The 22,768-nt window shown below is 34.6% G+C and overlaps 1 protein-coding gene across 4 annotated transcripts in view; it reads left to right on the forward strand.

Moving 5' to 3' along the window:
• The window catches only part of ESP3 (RNA helicase family protein), a 263,344-nt gene that overhangs the window by 153,722 nt on the left and 86,854 nt on the right, over nt 1-22,768 (forward strand). For all 4 annotated transcript variants that reach the window (XM_089828480.1, XM_089828478.1, XM_089828481.1 and 1 more), the window contains exons 19-20: nt 22,361-22,447; nt 22,602-22,717. In XM_089828480.1, the coding sequence (XP_089684606.1) occupies nt 22,361-22,447; nt 22,602-22,717 (203 nt within the window). The remainder of the gene's footprint in view (nt 1-22,360; nt 22,448-22,601; nt 22,718-22,768) is intronic.

Below are 22,768 nucleotides of genomic sequence, written 5' to 3' on the forward strand. Positions count from 1 at the left end.
AAAGTAATTCTCTCTTGGATGCCAATTTGAACAAAGTAATTAAGGCCGACCTAGCTATGGACATGTCCTTTCTAAGAATACCCCTTGGTTACTATATTTATGTAGGGTGTGAATGTAGATAAAGGACACACGGAAAAACCTTAGTTACCGGATTCGTGCCCTAGAGGCCGGATCCGGATTTGGGTCCGATTCGGATCCGGATTCGTGCCTGGATTCGTGCAGATTCGGGCAGGATCCTTGTTTTACACAGTGGATTCGTTCGGATTCATGACCCACGAATCTTGACGAATCCATTGTGTAAAACAAGGATCCTGCCCGGATCTGCATGAATCCAAGCACGAATCCTCAAGGATCCAGCGTGAATCCTCAAGGATCGACAAGTTTAAGTGAGTCTAAGTTATTTAATATGACTTTTTTAAATATATTTTTTTGCTTTCTAGTGCTAAAATGACCTTTTTATGCATTATATATATTAATAAATGAGAGAAATAAATAAATAAATATATATCTGTTACTAGTTGGGGCTTGGGCAAGATCAGTAATATATATATATATATATATATATATATATATATTCACGAATCCTCCACGAATCCGAATCGGGAAAAAAAAAAAAATCACGAATCCATGGATCCGATTCACGTGCCCGAATCGGATTCGTATCCTGAATCGGTAACTAATTTTCACATAAGGTTTACTCCTTTAACATTACTGCCTTATATGATTTGTAGCAGGTATAAAACATTTACAAAATAATTAGTATACACCAAATAACACTTCATATGTAGGCCTAATATATTCAAGCCCACCTTCAGCAAGTCAAGAAAGGTATTATATCAGTTTCATTGTTCAAAATTTGTAGAAACTTTACATGGTATCAAAGCTTTGGTGATATTACTAATTAAATAATATTTAGTGTGATATTTTAAATAATTAAAAAATAAATTCAATGAGGAAATAAAGAAAGAAATTAAATTAAATACAAGAGACAATATTGTAGAAAGTATGTTAACTTTCTAAATATAATTTAATAATAAGTAAAATAAACACATATAAGTAAATAAATAATATAACATAGAATAATATAAATTAACTAAATCTAATGAAAATTTAAGAGATGTTTAACAAATAGACATGACTCCTTAAAATTAAGATATAAAAGGGAGGAGAGTTTATTTTGGAGCGGAGAGAAAAGGAAGAGAAGAGAAGAGGAGTTCAAAAAGGAAAAATGGAAGAGGAAAGTAATATGAAGAAAATAAGGAAGTTTCTTCCTGAAAAGGTATCAATGATATTGAAAAGAGGTGAACCTTCATAAAGTTCATAATTATGAATAGTTGCGACTCTTCAAAAATATTATGATTATAAAGTATAGAAACTTTCCAAATGATTTTAGTTATGAAGTGTTGTGAGTTTTTGAAAGGATTATAACCATGAAGTGTTGTGACTTTTCAAAGGATTTGTATTATCAAAGTTGTGACTTTTGGAAAAGATGAAATAAAAAAAATACATTGTATCATTTCTTCATAATTAGAAAAGGAAGAATTTTAAAAAGCAAATATAGAGTTGAGATAATCTAGAAGGAATAATTTATTGAAGGGCCGGCTAAGGAGAGAGCCACATGGACCAAGCAAAGAGGAAGGTAAGAAAGGTATGTTTGTGGATTATATTTGTTTAATTATGTTTATGATTTTTTATATATTAATGAATCATATTTGTGGATAATATATGTAAAGGTGGAATTCGAAAGGGATAACACACATGACTTAATGGTTTAAGATCAAGATAGTCCCTTTTTAGATTAATAAAGAATCCTAATGTTCATTAAAGGTTACTTGATCAATGAAATCTCTTACGGGGAGAAGATTTGATCATAATTTCTATAGTGGTAGTATCAGAGATGGACATAACCTCCCATTTGGCTGACACGATGAAGTAGATCACAAAGTCTTAGTGTTAGTATCAGAGATTGGTATAACTACACATTTGGCTGACACAATAGAGATGGAAATATATTGTTGGTATCAGAGATCGATGAAATGCCCATTTGTCCAAACACTACCTAAAAGGATACGACCTCTTTAATGTTGGTATGCGAGAAATTTATCTCCATCTGACCAACATGCTTGAGGAAATATAATGGTAATATTCTGATGTTGTCAAACATATGCATATGTCGTTGGCCAGGATGCTCGTCCAAGAAAAATCTCAAGGGTTGCGCTCCCGAGATAATGGCGAAGTAGCTATGAACTATGAAGCCTGCTCTGAAGACGTCCTTAAGATTGGGGTTAACTTAGAGGGTAGAATAATATAGTTAGTTTTATTATTATTGTGATGCTAACATTTATTTTTTGCAGGTATTACTTGTCCCTAACTAACCCTATTAGTGGGGACATTACAACAATCGGACTTGAAGGCAAGTTTGATGGAAAAGAACACTTCGTTGCTTGGAAATTCAAAATTATGATGATTCTTGAAGACAATGATGTGAAATAGTTTGTTGATTAAGAATCCAAACAACCTGATGTTGATCCTCATAAAACCATCTGGAATAAAGGAAATAGGAAGGCCATGCAAATCATATTAGATGGAGTTAAAAATGAAATAGTACCCATGCTAATGAAACATTAGACAACATTTAATATGATGAGTGCATTATTAAATGCATATGAGGTTAACAATGTGACTCCAGCCCTTGCACTACAAAGGCAGCTAAATCATATACATATAAAGAGAGGAAAATCTATGAATTCAACCCTACTGAGGCAACAAAATCATATACAGATAAAGAAGGGAGAATCTATGAAATCATACTTCCTTAGGGTCTCTAGTCTAAGAGATGAGCTTGCAAGTATAGGCACCATAATTGAAGACAAAGGGCTATCACTTCTGGCTATATACGGGTTACTGGATTCATGGGAAACATTGTCACAAGGAGTTACTGCTAGAGATAATCTTCCAAACTTGAATAGACTTAAAGGAGGTTGCCTTCAAGAAGAATCTAGGAAACTTAAGAGAGGAAGAAAATTGAAAACTGAAGATGAAGAACTTCATTTTCTCAACACAAATTCGTATAAAGGTAAGAAGAAGCACTTCAAGAAGAAGAAGGGTAATCAAAGAAATGACAAACCTAAGACAGATTTATCCAAAATAAAATGCTTCAAATGTGAAAAATTTGGACACTATAGATCTAATTGCCTTGAGAATACAAAGCAACAAGTAAACTGTACAAATGTTACTAGGAAAGAAGAAAACTACGATATTGAGAAACGTGTATTGTATTCTGCACTATTAAATGAAGTATCAAGTAAAGCATGGGTAATTGATAGTGGATCATCTCGACACATAACAAGATACAAAGAAGTAATAGACTCAATATCAGAAGAAGTTAATGACGAAGTTACCATAGGTGATAATTTCACTCATTCGTCAAAGGAATTGAGAAGTGCACATTGAAACTGAAGTCGGGTCCATCTCAAAAGAGTACTCTATGTACCAGGAATAAAGAGGAATCTAATCTCTGCTACAACACTTGAAGGTGATGGACATAATGTTTCATTTATGGATGGTAAAGTAATGACCTAGTGTAAGAACTCTTCATTTAAGAAATCAAAGTTGATTGGTCTAAGAAAGGGATACTTTTATGAATTAAATATAGAACCTATTCAAGCCTTAATTCATTAAGCTGTTGATATACACGAAATGTGGCATAGAAGGTTAGGACATCTAAACTTCAAAGGCTTATCGACTATGGAGAAGATGGTTACTGGTTTACCTAAGTTGAATAAAGATCATTCGAGCATATGCAAAGGATGCGCTCTGGGTAAGAACACCAAAAGTCTATTTCAAAATAGCACTAGAAAAACTAACAATGTTTTGGAATTAGTGCACTTTGATTTATGTGGACCTATGTCTGTTCCTTCTCTTGGAGGATTCTAGTACTGTATACTTTTTATAGATGATTTCTATAGGAAAATATGAATTTGCTTCTTAAAATGTAAAGAATCAGAAGAAATTCTTAAGAGATTTAAAGAATTCAAAACCTTAATTGAAAACCTATCAGAACACAAATTGAAAACTCTTAGGACTTATAATGGAGGGGAATATACTTTAGATTTGTTTAAAGATTTTTGTAAAGAAGCAAGAATTAAGAGGGAATATATTGTTCCTTATAATCCATAGCAAAATGGGGTAGCAGAAAGGAAGAATAGAACAATTATAGAAGAAACAACAGCTATGATATTTGATCAAAATTTAGAATATTATCTTTGGGCAGAAGCCTCATATACTGTTGTCTATATTCAAAATAGAAATCCTCACTCCCACCTTAGAGATAAAACTCTTGAAAAAATCTTTTCTAAAGTTAAACCAAATATAAGCCATCTTAGGATATTTAGGTGCCTAGTATACATACATGTTCCGAAAGAAAAGGGAACTAAGTTAGAAACCTCCGGGAGGAAAGGTATTTTTGTTGGGTATAGTGAAACATCTAAGGCATATAGAGTTTTCATACTTGGTCAAAGAAACATTGAACTTAGTAGGGATGTAATATTTCAAGAAGATTTAGCATTCAAAACAGCCCTTAGTTCTGAATATCTAACACATATACTTAGTTCTGAAGTAAATCATGAATCTAAGTTTCAATGGGAGAACATTGAAGAAATTGAAGATGAAATTCAAAATCTTAATCTTGAGGGAACTCAAAATCTTAAAACAAAAGACCACTTTGGGCTATTAAGACCGTAGAGGAAGTAGAAGACTTCGCTGCACCATTTGGAACCTTTAGAGAAAATAAAAGACTCAAAACATTTTTTAGTTATGCAACAAACATGTGTGATTTATCTAAATTAGAAGTAACCATTGTTTCAGATGCTATTAAACATACAGCTTGGAGGATGCTATGACAGAAGAATACCAATCCATTATTAAGAATGATGTTTTGGAAATTGTTCCAAGGCCTGAAGGAAAATCTGTTGTCTCTTGTAAGTGGATATTTAAAATCAAGCATGCTGCTGACGGTAGCATTGAAAAATATAAAGCCAAATTCGTAGCCAGAGGATTCTCTCAGAAGGAGTGAATTGATTAGGAAGAAACCTTTTCTCCAGTTGCCAAATACACCTTTGTAAGAGTAGTCATAGATATTGCAGCATTGAAGGGATGGAAAGTACATCAGATGGATGTGAAAACATCATTTCTGAATGGAAAGATTACAGAAGAGGTATATTTGGAACAACCTGAAGGATTTGAAACTCATAACCCTAAAGTCTTTGTTTGTAGGCTCAAAAAAAGCTCTGTGTGGGCTTAAACAGGCTCGAAGGGCATGGCATGAAAGAATTGATAAGTATCTCTCCAATTTACGATTCTCCAAGAATGAAGCTAATCCAAATCTCTATTATAAAAAGGATAAAGATGATATGATAATTGTGATACTATACAGTGATGATTTACTAATAATAGGTGATGATCATCTTATAGATCAATGCAAGAAAGATCTACTCAGAGAATTTGAAATGAAAGATTTAGGACTCCTTCATTACTTCCTCGGACTGGAAGTATGGCAGAACTTTGACAACATCATACTTAATTAAGGAAAGCATACATTAGACATCTTTAAGAGATTTGGAATGTGGAATTGCAAACCTATGTCTTCTCTTGTGGAGACTAATCTACACAAACTTAAGGAAGTAGCAACAAAATCACTCTCCATAGATTCTACTTTTTATAGATAGATGATTGGGTCTCTTATGTACTTAGGAAATACAAGACCTGATATCTGCTATACTATTAATGCTTCAAGTCAGTTTATGTGTGAGCCAAAGGAGATTCACCTAGTTGCAATCAAACACATTATGAGATACTTACAAGGCACTCTTAACCTTGGGCTCAAGTATGGGAAAGTTGACTTGGACTTACATGGGTACACAGAGTCAGACTGGGCTAGAAGTGTTATTGATAGGAAAAGCACTTCAGGATGTTGTTTCAGTTTAGGCTCAACGATGATATCTTGGATATGCAGAAAGCAGGCATAAGTAGCACAAAATTCCACAGAAGCTGAGTACATTATCACAACACTTCAGAAAAAGACTTGGTATGGTTGAATTATAATACATTTGTATTCTTTAATTATTAATTAAATAATTTTGAGTTAAAATTATTATTGGCAGGCTATTGACTATTATGTGCTCTTCACCATTTGTATTTATTCTCTAAGAGGCGATGATCTTTGAGATAGTGAGCACTTGTATAAAAGACATTATGAGAGATGACGATCTGTAAAGATAATGTACTGAGGAGTAGAGAACTACTGTCTGATCTGGACGAGTTCAAGATCACATTGTGATGTAGACATTTCTATGCCTATGAGTCACAATTTGGATGAGTCATTCTCTAAATTTTGTCCTGTGTTCTGGTAGATCTTGACTCAGGATCATATTGTGATATAGGACTGCTAGTACCTATGAGTGATGACTTGGAAAAAGGAAGAATTTGATCATTCTTCGTATTTTATCCTGTATAATGCATTCTATGCAATACTGTTATCACAAGTATAAGTGATAAGTTATATCATAGGTTTAGTAATATGACATACTATCATATGTTTAATGATACCACATGCTTAGAAGATTCCGATAGATATAGAGTATCAATGTCTACTTATTCATCTTAATTGATGGTGCTAGATATGTTATATCTCAATATGATTATCGAGTTAAAAGGGAGTGTTAAATCTGTAACTCTGACATAATACTGGTCTGATTACACAGATCTACAGATCTGATAATGCATGAAGTCCCTTAGATAAAAGGCCTATATATAACTGTCATTCCCTTTATTCTGATTGGCATCTGCTTGGGGCAATATAGTTAAAGACTAACTTAATCAACTTAGTTTAATCAATAACTAAAGATAATTCTCTCTTGGACACCGATTTGAAGAAAGTAATTAAGGCTGACCTAGATAGGGACATGTCCTTTCCAAGGACATGCCCCTTGGTTGCTATATTTATATAGGGTGCGAATGTGGATAAAGGATACAAGAAAAACATAAGGTTTTCTCCTTTAGCATTACTGCTATATACGATTTTTAGCAAGTATAAAACATTTGCAGAATAATTATTATACACCAAATAACACTTCATATACAGGTTTGATATATTCAAGACCATCTTCTTGCATTATATCAGTTTGGTTGTTAAGAATTTGTAGAAACTTTACAGTTTTTAGAGAACTGCTACAAATGTATTCCCACTGCCATATTTTTGGTATGTGTTTTCCAACTACATCATCCTCTTGTATTTTTATGAGGAATAAACCAAGAGAAGAGACGTGTCTATTCATGAATGTTGTAATGACAAAGTTAATTATAGTTCTCTCTCTCTCTCTCTCTCTCTCTCTCTATATATATATATATATATATGAATCATTGTAATTATATTAATTTCTCTTTGATCTCATAGGTTTATCCTAATAAAGCTACCAAAACATCAACATGACCATCTCCTTTTTGGCAATGCTTCTTCCTTTCGACGTGCTCCTGCAATGAAATTCTCCATGATAACGTCATATTCCTCAATATAATCACAATTACTATAGCAAGTTATTATTCATAAACCATCATAATGACTAAACACCATTTCACTTCCCTTGAATCTTTAATGAATAACCAACCTTCCAAGATTTCAAGATAACGATATAATAGCATCATAACGATTAATTGACATGTTATGTTCATATTAAGTTATAATGATTAACCATCTTACCATTTCACATGATTGTAACTAATTTTACATGTGAACTGACTTCACATGAAACCTCAATGGTTGTTTGAACATTTTTAAATTGAGTCAAAAAATTGCGATGTAACAAAGATGATCGTATTGGTCACATCTTAAATATTGTATTTTAAATAGGTCCCTTCTTTTCTTGAACGAATACTTTTCCTTTGAGTCCCTGCCTTGTTTTCTTTTAGGATTTGTCTTCTTTCATTCTTTGTTGGTTTGAGTAGAGAGAACTTGAATATCGCCTTTTGTAGAGTTTGTTATAATTCCTCGAGATATTAGACAACATTCTTCTTGAATGTAGTCAACCTCTAGGCGATCAAATTTGGGGAGTTTGGAACGAGCACTTATTCCCCGTGTAAAATTTTCCCATGACATAGGGAGTCCAATTAGAGCTATCATAGGTAACTCTTTACTTTCATAGATGTGGCCAATTATTGATAGTTGGTTTCTTAATTCTGTTATCCTCAAAATATGAGGTGATAGTCTCTCCTTGATTCATCTTTATATTAGCAAGTTGATTATTTAGAGTGAGAAGCCTGCTAGTGTCGTTGATCTGAAACATGTCATCAAGGGCTTTGAATATATCATATGCAGAGTCTAACTTTGTCATAATAGGCAGTAAATGATTTTTCACCCTGTCCAGCTTTAATTCCATTGCTTTGGTGTTGTCCTTTTCCCATTCACTCTTTTGGTTATCTTCCTTAGGTTTAATAGAATTTTCCTTTATAGTTATTCTAAGTTACCGATTCGGATGCAGATTTCGAAGCGGATTCCAGAAGCAGATACGGGATGCGGGGATTATCTTTTTTTTTGGATGCGGATGCCTGAGGAAACGTATATATATATGCAAAGAAATGCAAGAAATATCAAATATACTTATATATGCAAAGAAATGCAAGAAATATACAAAAACAAATCATTTGATAATATGACTATGAATCTATGATACTTAACCCGTTATCAAAATTCAAGATATTTCAAAATTCATATGATATATCAATATCAATATTTGCTTGTCCAACATTAGCGTTTAGTCTCAATTTTTAAACAATAAGTTCAAATAGGTCATGTTCAAGATTCCAACAAAATAAAAACATAGTTAATGATTGAAGTCTAAAGATTCAATCAATCGAAGTCTGGCTCTGAATCATAGGGATTCGCAAGAAAATCCACATTCATATCATCATCTCCAACTACTGAAAGATTATTTGAACCAAGCATGGTTCCACTTATGCTAGATGCACCACGTGTTACGCTATCATCATCACTGTCTGCAACTGTAATAAGATCATGAAGTGTTGCATCCAATTTGCACACTCAGGGGCTACATCCCAAAGCTTTGTTGCCCCTTCCTTGTAATGATCATTCTTACGTGACAAAAGATGCAAGTTGGTGTGGACAAAGACCAAGTCCTTAGCTTTCTTGGAGCCCACCCGGTTGCACTTCACTGAATGGATAAAGGAGTATGTACTCCAATTCCTTTCAGCAGCAGAAGAACTAGCAACCTATATAGTTGTCACAAAACATACAAATGAAAAGCAAATTAATTTTAAAGAATGTGTGAAACACTAAATTCTAAAATGCAAGTGTAAACATAAAAGTTTAAAACAAATTTACAAAACAAAATAAAAAACTTACTTGTGATAGGACCTTGATTGCAAAAGGTTGAAGATGCTTGAAAGGTTGAGCATACATGTACCACCATGTGATAGCTCCCATTCTATTTTGGTCCTTTAGTGCAAATGGAGAATGCCTTAACCCCGAAGCAAACAACCCAAATTCTTCCCTCACTTTTTCATGCATTTCTTCCAATGGGAAGAGTCTTGTAAGAGCTTTGTGGCACCCCTCAGCAACCTCCTCATCCGCAAATGGTGCAACTCTACCCGGCATACCAACTACCTCCTCATTGTAGTACTTAGGAGATAAGGCATATGTAAGGAGGTGCAATGGGGTAGTCATCTTATTCCAGCGATGGTGGATAATTGCTTGCACTTGGGTGCATAAGGCTTCACATTGTGTGGGGTCACTCTCATGTGCTTGTATAGAATGTTTTACCTTCTCCACCATGGTGTCCATGCCATCATACACATCCCCCAAGCAAGGTGTATTTGTATTAGCAAAACGGAGTACAGTCATGATGGGCTCGGTGAAATCTAATACATATGCCACACGAGCCCACCAACTCTCACTCAAGATCAAATCCCTGATCTTTTGTGCTCTTTCTGAATTTGAGATCTTCCATACACCCCATTGATTACTGATGACCATTTGGCCCAATGCATCTTTTACCTTAAGGAGTCATCTCATAACAATTATATGAGATGCAAAACGGGTCTCAACAACCTAAACAAGTTAACAATATGTCAATTGACAATATAATTATAAATTTTAATTTTTAACTAAATTACAAAACCATGAAACTTAGTAATTTAAAAAAATTAATTACCTTTAGCAACTCCAATTTGGAGTATGTTCTAAAAATGGATTGTAACATGTGGTGGTTGGTCACAAACATCTATATGCCCTCCCCCTCTTCATATATTTTCTTCACCCAATCTACTTTAGTGCCAATCCTCTGCATGATCAAGTTATGGGAGTGAACAGTGCATGGGGTCCAAAAAATATGCTCATACCGACTCTCAACCAAAGCACCCGCACCCTTGCAATTTTTGGCATTGTCTGTGACCACCTGTACCACATTCTCACTACCCACCATCTCGTCGGCCTCGATGAGAATTCTAGAAATGAATTTGGAATTCTTCACTTGCCCCTCACAATCAATAGCCCTCAAAAAAATTGCCCCTTTGGGGGAAACTACAATCACATTAATTAGTGGCCGGTTTCTTGTATCCTTCCAACCATCTGACACAATAGTTAGACCCGAAGTTTTCCAAGATTTTTTGATTGGTTGAAGGTCTTTCTCTATATGTGTCTTCTCTTGTTGCAATAGAGTTGTACGCACCTTTTCATACCTCGGGCTTGTGTAGTTAGCTGGTGATTCTTTGATTGCTGCCACCATTTCCTTCCAATATGGCAATAAGTTGAAAGGAAGCCCATTCGCATAGAGACAACGTGCAATAGCTTCATTAGCGCGGTCTCTTGCCTCCATTTTAAATGTGGTGTACAATGGGCCTCTTTTGCAGGTTGAAATTTCCATTTCTTCCTCATCCTCTCCTGGCACAGGTACTTGCAAGAATGGGTGTTGGGAGGATGCAATTGGTTCAATGGGTGTCTGTAGCTTGCTCTTTGAGGAAGGACCTTGATAGTAGCTTTTTTTTGATCTATTGATCAATGCATCAGCAGCTTCTTGTTCTCTTACAAATGAAAGTATATTCGCACTAGTCATCCCAGTACCATTTTTGCCTTTGCACATTCCAAATCCTTTGCTAGTAGACTTTGATAGTAGCTTTTTTTTGATCTATTGATCAATGCATCAGCAGCGTCTTGTTCTCTTACAAATGAAAGTATATTCGCACTAGTCATCCCAGTACCATTTTTGCCTTTGCACATTCCAAATCCTTTGCTAGTAGGGCCCATAAAATGAAGCTTCACTCGGGAATATGAGCTATTGAAAGGTTTTCCTTTGTTACTTTGACAATAATTGCACTTCCAATAGTATGAGCCACCTCCTGAAACTTGTGATATCCGTGTTGTATGTCTCCACAAAGGAGAACCTACATCAATTTTGAAATTATTAGTCCCTTCCCCTCCTTGGCCACCCACTGAACTTTGACTAGCACTACCACCGATATCCATTCTTGCCTAGTTTTTTGCATCCTATTTTATAAGAAAATAAATAAATTTTAATTAGTTCGTAACAACTATGAACAGCAATGATCATGCATACAAGTGGAAAGAAGTGAGAAAAACTACTAAAATCGATACCTAAAGTTGCTTCTACATATCTTTCAAAATTTTTTTTTGACAAAAAACTTTAAAAAAATCTCCAAGAACTTGAAAAAAACATCAAAAACTCAAAAAAATTCATCTAAATATTCAAGAAAAGGATTGATCACTTACCCTCAATGGTTTAAACTCCTTTGAGAAAGCTATCTCTCCCTCTTTGATCGATCCTCTTCAAAAATGCTGAACTTAGCTTCACAATGAAGGAGTGGCTGTAGGTGGAAACAATGTTCTAAAATGACTCTTGTGAATGCTTCTATATTGACTTTTAGGGTCGTTTTAGGGTTTCATAGTGAAAAAACACTTTAAAAATTCATTCCATCACATGTCTTATTCTAACTTTAAGTCAAAAAATAATGTTTTTTATTGTTGTTTTGCCTTTGCAAGGTGCTGGGCCAGCAGATGCACCCGGAAGCCCCGTGGGTGCTGGCCGGAAGCCAGCCGCAGGTTGCCGGATGCACGTGGAAGCTAAGTATCAGCTTCCATGTGCATCCGGCAGTCTGTGGCTAGTTTCCGGCCAGCATCCACAGGGCTTCTCCACGCGCATCCGGCAGCCTGCAGCTGGCTTCCGGCCGGCACCCACAAGGCTTCCGGGCGCCTCTGGAATCCGTCCGCCTCCAATGCAGATGCCAGGCTTGGGAGCCACGAATCGGCTTTTGAGTAGTTATTAGGTCATGCTTTTTCAGTATTAGCATCATTCGTAATATCTAAGCCTCAAAATTTGAAGCGCCTTCAAGTCTGTCTTAGAGCCTCATGCCGTTTACCATCCTAAAATAGTGTAGCGATTTTCCAACAATAATTATGATAATTTTAAAAATAATCTAATCTGATCTTTTCTTCGGACCTGCTCTGATACCATGTTAAAATCTATTGATCAGATATGTTTATAATCTCTTTATATATTATAGTTAATAAAATTCTGTAGAAATTCTTGATAATAATTTCAGAATCTCACAATATGTTCAAACTATCCTTATTTGTCAAAATTCATCATTTATGTCACATATATATTTTGCCAGATTTTGCTATTATTAAAACAGAATGCAATTACTGTTGAAGACTTTTATTTTATGTGTTCAGGGGTAATTGCATTCTTCCCACAATCAAATATATATAAGGAGACACGTCCAAGAACAGACGTGCCTCCTACATGGGAGAAACATCTGTTCTTGAATGTGCCTCCCTTCCATATATAATGAATGCCTCCTTTTAAAGCTTTCGACCATTCAGTCGTTAATTACATTTTCTATTTAATATGATACAAATCACCAACAAGTTAACTGATATTAGTAATCAGTAATGTAAGTTGATATATATATAAGTTCCGTAGTTATAAAGTTTCTTATTTACTCATACACAAGAATGAATGTTCGTTAGGTTATATTTATTTATTTGAGTGAAGCTAATGATTTCTAACAGAAACTATTCTTGAATGGAATCTAATCAAGAGAAACTTGAGTATGCTCTTGTTTGCCAGAGTGATATAGTTCTTAGAAAGGTCAAATGTGAGAATCCACACCCAACTAGCTTACCACTCAAAAACAAAATTCGCAATCGATACAACCCATCATCTGTGTTACAAAAAGTTAAGGAGCAAGTTGATTGCATGATTCACTTGTTCTTAGGACAAGCAAAGGATGTAAAGGCTAGCATGAGTAAACTGGGGTTGGGGTAAGTAAAATAAACACAGAACACACTTCTTAACAAAAGAAGAAAGGTAACATAGGTACATTCTCCATGTTTTATTAAATGCAAACTTTCTAAGGAAAAAGCTTAACATGGGAGAAAAACAATGCCCCCTATGACACAAACTCTTTTTCTTATTGGTCAGGAATTTGGCCATATGGGTCATTGTGAGAAAAAAAATCTACCAATTTTCTCATTCATTTCAGCACCCTTTAAAATTTGTTATAAAAAAAATTGGTACAAAGATGAAGCCAAATCGCAACCATTTTCCATATTTACGTCTTCTAGAAAAGTGCTAGCAATTTTAGCCGTGCATTCCCTCCTTAAGGTATGCCATGGCCTCCATTTTCTCTTCAACCCAATATCCCCACCCAAAATTCTTAAAAGATGTCTTATTGTGAACAAATGACTACCTTCAGGCAAGACTTACAAGAAACAAGGTAGATAGCTGTTACTTATGTATAGAAACTGACTGTCATACACCTGCAAGTGATTATAACATATTACAGTTTCTTCTTGAAAATAAAGTTAAAGCCTCCTTCAATATTAAACCTACACACTAGAATAAGGAGTGACCATATAAATAAACCTCAGAAATGGAATTTAGGACAATTTAAAGGGGCCAAGTGGGACTGGAAAAAGAACCACAATGATAATAATATTTATCGTTGTAAAGAGGGCTGACTAAGCTTAAGCTAAATTATTCATCATTAGTGGCTGACTGAGGTTTGTTGTCATCGTTTACAGAAGCAATTCCATTAATAGTGTCGATTAAGAATACCATGTAAAATTAATTTAAGAAAGTCATTGACAGGCAAACTGATTACTGAAGGAATGTTATTAAAACATAAACAATCAAGACTGCTGATCCATTATTACTGGTTGCATCTCTTTCAAAGGGAAGACATTATGAAAGGTTGCGACTCCCTGAATAATATGATACAAAGGGAATATGAGTACTTGGGAACCGTGATTATGAAGAGGGGAATACATGGAAATAGGCATTTGATTGATGATAGTAAATAAGACAAATTAGTCCAGTTTTTTCGTATGACACATGAGATTATTAAGGGTTGGCATCTTCCAGAGGTTCTCTCTCTTAATAGAAACATAAAGGAATAAAATGTAGAAGAATTCATTGGAGAAGGAAGATCAAGGATGTGAAAGACAGGACAATATTAATTGAAGAAATCTGCACTTCAGAATGCAGGCATCTGATACAATTATTTCTTATGTATTTGGTATGACTAAGGATGCAAATTATGCTCTTAATTAATTTTTTTATTCTCCCAAAACCAATCTTATGTGGGTGAGGAAGGCAACACATTTGGGAGAGTAGATTCAGGTTTCCCCTCTAATTAGGCCACCCAAGTGATGAAATTTCTGTTAGTGGATATTCTTGCCACCTGTAGGTGAAGGGGTCGAGTTGTCTTGGTTGGATGATCCGTACTCCTAGGCTTAGTTATGGGTGGCCTTGGGAACCATTTCTATTGTCGTTTGCAAACTTTATGATGGTTGATTGTGGGAAGTGAAATAAGTAATCATTTGGGAAATGGAGGGAAACATGCTAGGGAGAGGTTCTAGGCATGGTTTCCCTCAAATTATGTAGGATACCCCATTGGATGGAATCATCGAGATGGACGTTCTTGCTGCTTTTGGGCCAAGGGATGAGTTGTCTTGATTAGATGCTGCTTGCAATTGTGGTTAAGTGCTGATCACTTTTTCTCAATGATCTAGGTTCATTCGAACTAAGTAAGCCTTCCCAAAAAATGGAATCATTAAGGTGGATGTTCTTACTGCTGGTGGGCCATGGGGCAAGTTGTCTTGGCTAGACGTTATGCATTATTGGGCTTGATAGGGATGAACAATAACCGGGCACCCGTTATGGCTATCCTCTCCAAGCTTTAATATGATTAATAAAGGGGAATGTAACCATTGATGCCTAGGTTCCTAACCTCCAAAGGTTATTACATGATTTCCCGAATCTTGATTTACTGAAATAAAACAAATCGATTATTTCTTTTTATGCCCTTATAATTCTTGGTGGATCCCTAACCCTCTATAGAAATAATTGGTATTACAAATTATATTGCAAATATTGCCTAACATGATTGCAAAATTGGAACCAGATTTATCCTGATAAGACGTTTTATTGGTAAAGGTATATGTAATGTCCCCAATTTTGTCGGCATTAGAGTTTCAGGGATTAGGCTTTTATTGTGATTGTTGTAGGCTAATTATTGTGGATAGAGGGTCTTTTGTGGCAATGGCTTGGCTTGGGAGGGTCTTATCTTCTCCACATTTCAGTAAGCTACAGGTTGGTCTTCGTTTGACTTAGTTTGGACTTCGTTTGAGCTTAGTTTTGTGTACTTACTATTTGTGGTAAGTTGGTGTTGATCAAGATAGGCGCTTTCTATTTTTGGAAAGTGCATTTGGTTACATGGAGAAATAATAGGTATGACTTCCTATTTCAGATGACATATTTAAATGATGAGTATTTTGGGAGTTATTATATTTTTAGTGGTCAAATTATGATTAATTATTAAATGACTTATTATAAAGTTATAATTTAACTTTATAATTTCACTTAAGTTGAGAGTTGAGCTATCATTGGAAAGTGCGATTTATTAATTAGTAAAGCTATGTGAGAATCTAGAGGAAGGTTCTAATTAATGTTGTGTGGTGAAGCTTCTTGAGTGAAGTTACATTTTGGCAACAAAAGGAAATTTGGATGTTATAAATACAAGCGCATTTGTTGAGGAAAGGATGCTTGAAAATTAATTTGCTTTTGTTGCCTTTGTGGCTTTTTCCCAAGCTTTGATTTCTTCGCCCTTGCTGTGGTACAAGGGTTTGTAGTTGAGTGGGCAATTCACTGCTGAGGTATAGTGATTTGTGATATTCTGAATATTTATTATATCTCCCTAATTGTGTTTTCTATGGCCGGGAGTTATTATCTTGCTGTAAGATTAATCTGAAGGTGGTTATAAGAATTGCAGTCGCGATTTGCTCTATTCTCCTATTGTTGTTTGTGTATCTAGGAGAAGAATAATTATGTGAAATTTTTTGGCTCTGTGGAGGCAACAATTATCTATGATTGACTATTGAAGGAAATCAGTAATTTGGTTGGAGGCTGTCGTCTCATATTACAGCAGCAGTGATCTTATTTGTGACTGCGTTTATATTGTAAGGAGATCGAATCTGCTAGAAGAATTGGTGGGAATTTGAATAAGGATTTGTGTGTAGTAATTTCCAGCCTACTCCTGGGTTATTGGAGGCCATGATTTAAGCTTTTAGATTGTCGATTAATACCTAGAGGCAGCAATTTAATCATCTCAGGTGTCATCAGCAATTACCAATCCTATAAATAATCTTTGGAGGTTGGGCAGTGTTTTTCCTTGGATATTGGGAGTTTGAACTGAGAATATTAGAGTCCACAGGTGCAATTTGCAAGTGCTGCGTGGGAGGTTTCAGACCTGCAATTTCTTGTTTTAATCCACCATTCATAGTGTGAGGCCAACGTTACATATATGCAGCATGCGTTTTACTTTCCAAGGACTGAGGTGCATACAGGGAACTTGTGTTAGTAGAGGAGGGGTAACCATTAACTCCGAGGTATATTGTTTGGAGTTCCATCTTTCCACAGTGGGCAGCGCAAATGACATACAAAATCATAATCAGGTTCTATTGGTTTGGCAATTGAATAAGTTTAATGCAAACATTATCATTCTAGCTATTTTGCTTTTACAAATAAAATTCTGGAAATTCCGAGAGTTGTGTTAATTTGCAAAGGTTATCACTAGTAAATTAGTTCAAACATTTTGAAAATTTAGTCTATGGGTCTAAAATGCAAAGCAATAAATTTGATTACATGGTAGACTTATCATTAGAGATTGTTTACCAAGTGTTTGATAAAATTTCAAACCCAGTTTAATTTTTAATTGGAGTTTGTTTGAGACATAACCAACTCGGTTTATTACAGTATAAGTGGACATATATTACGTTCTTTATTTTTTAATCACTTGCAATTACAGGGTAAGATTATGGATCATCCCAAAAGGGGACATTACACCCACCCAAGGTCCTTTTCTCAATAATATACATGTAATCTATATTATCACTCTTAAAAGGAAAATGCTGGGTTTTCAGATTTATGGGTGATTTGGTTGGTGCTAAATACCTAGAGCATGTATATCCTCATGAGATCCAAATTCTAATACATGGTAACTTTCTCCTCTGGATTTGAAAGAGATGGATTTGTTTAAGGTGGTTTGTGGATTATGGAAAACTAGGTATCCTGCAACAACCACTTTTCCTGGGTCTAATTTAACAACCAGCATATCCAAAAATTACAAATATTACTTCATTTTTATAGGAAAAAAGTTAAATCAGTTTTGTTCATATGAAAGAGATTAACAGCTAAATTCAGTTAAACAAAATTTCTTAACTAAGAACTTAAAACACCATCAATGAATTTACTATAAAAATTAAAATCCACATACCATGGAATTTGAACCAAGAAATCATTGTAGGGATGCTTCTATAACCAGCCAGGTTAGTCCACAAATACCTCTATAACAGTATCAAGTAACAACTACCATCCAATATCGCTATATCAGAATCAAAAGACAATTACTATTAAAAACCACTATATAAAATTAGGGCATCACATACCACTGTATCAATTAGGTCATCAATAACTATTGGATCATTTAGGGCTTCAGATACCACTATATCACTCAGGGCTTCAATTACCATTGAATCAATTAGAGCTTCAGATATCACTGAATTAATTAGGGCTTCAGATACCACTGTATCATTTAGGGCTCTAGATATCTCTGTATCATTCCTTTCCTTCCGATTGCTTAATTGTGGAGAATAACTCAAGATTAGAAGATATGCCCATATTTATTATTCATATAAATGAAAGATTGATATAACAATCCTTTAGATAAATTTATCTCTCGCAACTAAATGTAAAATATCTGTAACGATGATATAACTCAATTAATTGTACTTTCGTCTTGCATATACATCATAAAAGTAAAAATACCTGTTCCGACAACTTGGGGAGAGGTGAAACATTGTCAGTGTCTTAACCACCCAACCTCAGACCTTAACTTATTCCCCACACAATCTCTAACGAGAAAGACCCTCCCTACCCAGAATGGACAAGGATCATCTTGTAATCTGTTGAGCATCCTGGTATCTAACCACACCACTCAACTTGACAGTAGGAGATAATAACATGATCATGCATGAGCTATCAAATATTCCTTTTAAAAATGATAAACATTGTTATGTCATAATTGATACTGTTTCATTTAAGTTATTCATGTTTGACCTCTTTACCATTTCATGGCTATGCTGCTAGTGAATCCCAGGTGTTTTAGAAGTTTGTGAGCATTCTGCCCTTTTACACCTCTTCACCATTTCATGGCTACATTGTCGGTGAATCCCAAGTTTTTGAATTCTTAGAACAAGTGGGTCTTTCTGTTGATTCTCAACTGTTTCATAATTAACATATATTCCAAATTATCAAAATCTATGATTTGAGAGATTATATTCTTTAAAGATTTCAGAATTGATTGTTTAATTTTAATTTCCATTGGCATAAGGATCTATACTATGGTTACTTGGTTATCACCTACCATGAACAAGGTTAAATTAAAGAAGTTCAATCTGTAAATTCAAACAAGATATCATCATGATAAATATTGAAACTTGCTGCAATCCGCTCTATGCATAGATTCGCTGCTTAGTATGCTTATCACAACTATGACCAAAAGATTATGTTCTTGAGACTATTTGGAAATTTCATTGGATAGTATATTTCATTCCAGACTTTAATGCATTTGGAAAAACGCTTCCATAAGGTTTGTATCTAACTTATTATGAAAGATAAAAGAAGAGGTTTGTTAACAAAGGACATGGAGTATGCAGCAACTCATATTGTAGCTTTGAAAAAAATCTAGAAAAGAAAGAATCTTGTGAGCCTAACTGGCTATTATAAAATGATATTGAAATAGCATGAGCTGATGAGTAATTGATATTGTTCTGATAAACCCGAACTCAGATTTTTCCTCTCCAGTTATGATGAGACGCTACTTGCAGAGTATAATCCAATTGCAGTTACAGTAGACGTATCAAATGCAGATGGCTTATTTCTCGATGGCTGATATAAATGGCAAAGCTGCTGCTTGCAATGGACGTTTAAATCTGGTAAATAGAGGGGACTCTCTACTCACAGAATGGTGTGTAACTGGGTGCTAAAGGTGGCAGGGATAGTAAGAATCATGGCCATGTGTGGAATGAATGAATTTGACTCCTTTCTCGGTTCACATAAAAAGGAACGAGCCATGACTTCTTGGCTCCCATCGGTTAAAAGAAAGATTACACGCCATTCAAATTTCCAAGTAATAAATCAGTTGTAAAAGAGAGGGAAAATAAAAGGTTGGAAGAAAGAGTTGGAAAGATTATAATTTGATTATTGTCTATTTATCATGCCAAGTGTTAATCGGTTATAAGCAAAGAATGTTAAAATGGAAAAATAAAGTTGGAAGATTATAATTCAAATATATTATTATTCCTTGAATATTATTATAATTTATATATATAAATGTACATATGAATATATTAATGAGGTGACATCACTTTATTAAATTATTATAATATAATGGTGCCTTTTCATTTTTACATCTATATGTACGTATATACATATAAATTAAAAGATCATATTAAATCCTTTGAGGTACGTTTTATGTTTTAACTTAATTCTTTTATGTTTCTCAAATTATTTATTTAAATAGCTCATGGCGTTTCATTGATTGTATCCTGATGTTCGAGTCGCTAGGTCCTCAGCCCATTTGCCTAGTGATGGTGATGCTTCTGTGCCTAATTCTTTTTTGACAATGCTTCCACCCCTTTGACGTGTTTCTTGCAAGAAAATTCTCCGCAATTAAATCATATTATCATAACAAGTTATAAATAATCATATTGGCTAGCTGCCTTTTCAATTCCATGAATTTATGATAAATAATCAACTAGCATGTTATCTTTACATGAAATTATAATGACTAACCATCTTATCGTTTCACAGGATTATAACCAATTTAACTGTCAACTGACTTCATGTGAACTTCAATGGCTATATTTTAAATTAGGTCAAAAATTGGGATGCAACATATCCTCTATGAAGGATTCCAGCGTTTGTCCCCACAGAAGATCATACCTGCACAGGGTCCATTTGGGTTCATCTCTTTTCTTCCAAATATATATTATGTGGATGTCTTCCTAATAATAGTAGAAGATGCTGCAGGTATAGGGGAATGCATAGCATCCTCTGAATTCAGAATAAACTTAAGGTATTCATATTTTTGGAGAATAATGTTAACGTGGTAGAATTCTTTGAGTCATTTAACTGCAAGAATATAACATTTAGATGTAGATGCTGGATGAACATAGTCAGCTATGCAGAGTATATTCTGCAAAGTAATAAAGGGCTGCTGAAAAACAGAAATAAAGGCTCAATATAACTCATGCCTGAAAACTCTTGGATGTAAATCAAGTATAGGCAACGGTGAATGAGCTTGAGAAACATTTGATGATTTGTTTCTGTGCATTTATAGGGCAGGGATAGATTGAGTAGGAACACATAGCAACCCTTACAATGTACTTAATGAAAATGCTGAATCTTAAATAGCCCAGGTCGGATTCGTCAAAACCTAGTGCAAGTAAATTTTTTTTGACTTATTATAAAATTCTTACAAGATCTCAATCTCTTGTTTGTCTATTTTGTAATCATGTATCCTGTCATTGAATTAGTATAAATCCATTACTCATCTGCCTTTGTTCGTAACACTGAAACATCTGCTCTTGTACTGAATGGTAATTTCTTGAATTGCAACTATTCTTCTGTCTTAACAAATTGTCGAAGATTGTGTAAGTAATTTTTTTTTGACTTATTATAAAATTCCTACAAGATCTCAATCTCTTGTTTGTCTATTTTGTAATCATGTATCCTGTCATTGAATTAGTATAAATCCATTACTCATCTGCCTTTGTTCGTAACACTGAAACATCTGCTCTTGTACTGAATGGTAATTTCTTGAATTGCAACTATTCTTCTGTCTTAACAAATTGTCGAAGATTGTGTAAGGAAGAGGAACAAAGGAAAGACCAAACTACATAATGTGAATCAACAATAGAGAGAAGCTAAAAGGACTCAACTAGTACCCAAAGAGCAGCACGCTTAAGCATGGACGAGAAGGATGATATGCATATTCCTAGGCTGTAAATGATACAAGCTTAGCCTAGAGGCAAAGCGTGTATCTGTTGCAAGATTCTTGCTGGCATACCTTTAATCTGTAAGGGCTCAGTTTCATTGCTAGAGAAGGTTTCAAACATGCTTTAAGGGAGTCATCATTCATGATGGCACTTAATCAGTTGTTGGAAGCATTTAGGTTCTGATAAACACTATATGGGAGCAGGACAGTTCAAAGCAGCTACTGCAAAATCAAATTTAAATGCTGGAAAATATAGAAGAAAACAGGTGAAACTAAGATGGATAGATATCATCAATGACAAGAAAGAAATACACTTAAAATATTTCATACTTGCAATCCTGTTATTAGCTTAGGATATATATTTGAAAGTTAAGAATATTCTAAGGATTTTATTGTACATCTTATATTATCATTCATTCAAAAATCTAAATCCTGAAAACATACAAGAATAGAAATATAAAAGATGTATAGATATTATTAATTACTAAGGAAAATGTAGATGCATCTGAAATAACTGAAATTCTTTATTGAAAGATAAGTCATCAGGAAATTAACAAGTAAACTTAAAGCATAAAGGTCACAAGGAGAATTTTCAGAGAGTTTTAGTGTTTTAGGGGCCTAATCTCTGTCTATGTGTAATGATAATTCATTAGGATATTTCATATATTTCTTAACTTCACAGGTTGCATTTACAAAAAATGTTGTTTTACAGATTGGATGTACACAACCAAGGCGGGTTGCAGCAATGAGTGTAGCTGCTCGAGTGGCAGAAGAAATGGGTGTTAAACTTGGTCACGAGGTGGTTTCTTGATCTTTCACGATAGCTATTTGATGTGCTTACTTACAGAATGAAGATGATGTCTTTTAAGGTCCTCAGTAGTGTAGCTATTTTGTGCATTCAGCCTTGGGCATCATTTTTTGGTTTGATATTATTAACGTGCATTTATTAATAGGTTGGTTATTCAATTCGGTTTGAAGATTGTACATCTGAGAAAACAATTCTTAAATACATGACGGATGGGATGCTACTCCGGGAGTTCTTGGGTGAACCTGATCTAGCAAGCTACAGGTTTGTTTAGAATGTGATTAATGCCATATTTCACATACTTCTGTCAGCAGG

The sequence above is a fragment of the Cupressus sempervirens genome, chromosome 5 (assembly GCF_028749045.1).
Source record: "Cupressus sempervirens isolate cs-2001-9-10 chromosome 5, ASM2874904v1, whole genome shotgun sequence".
Lineage (NCBI taxonomy): Eukaryota > Viridiplantae > Streptophyta > Pinopsida > Cupressales > Cupressaceae > Cupressus > Cupressus sempervirens.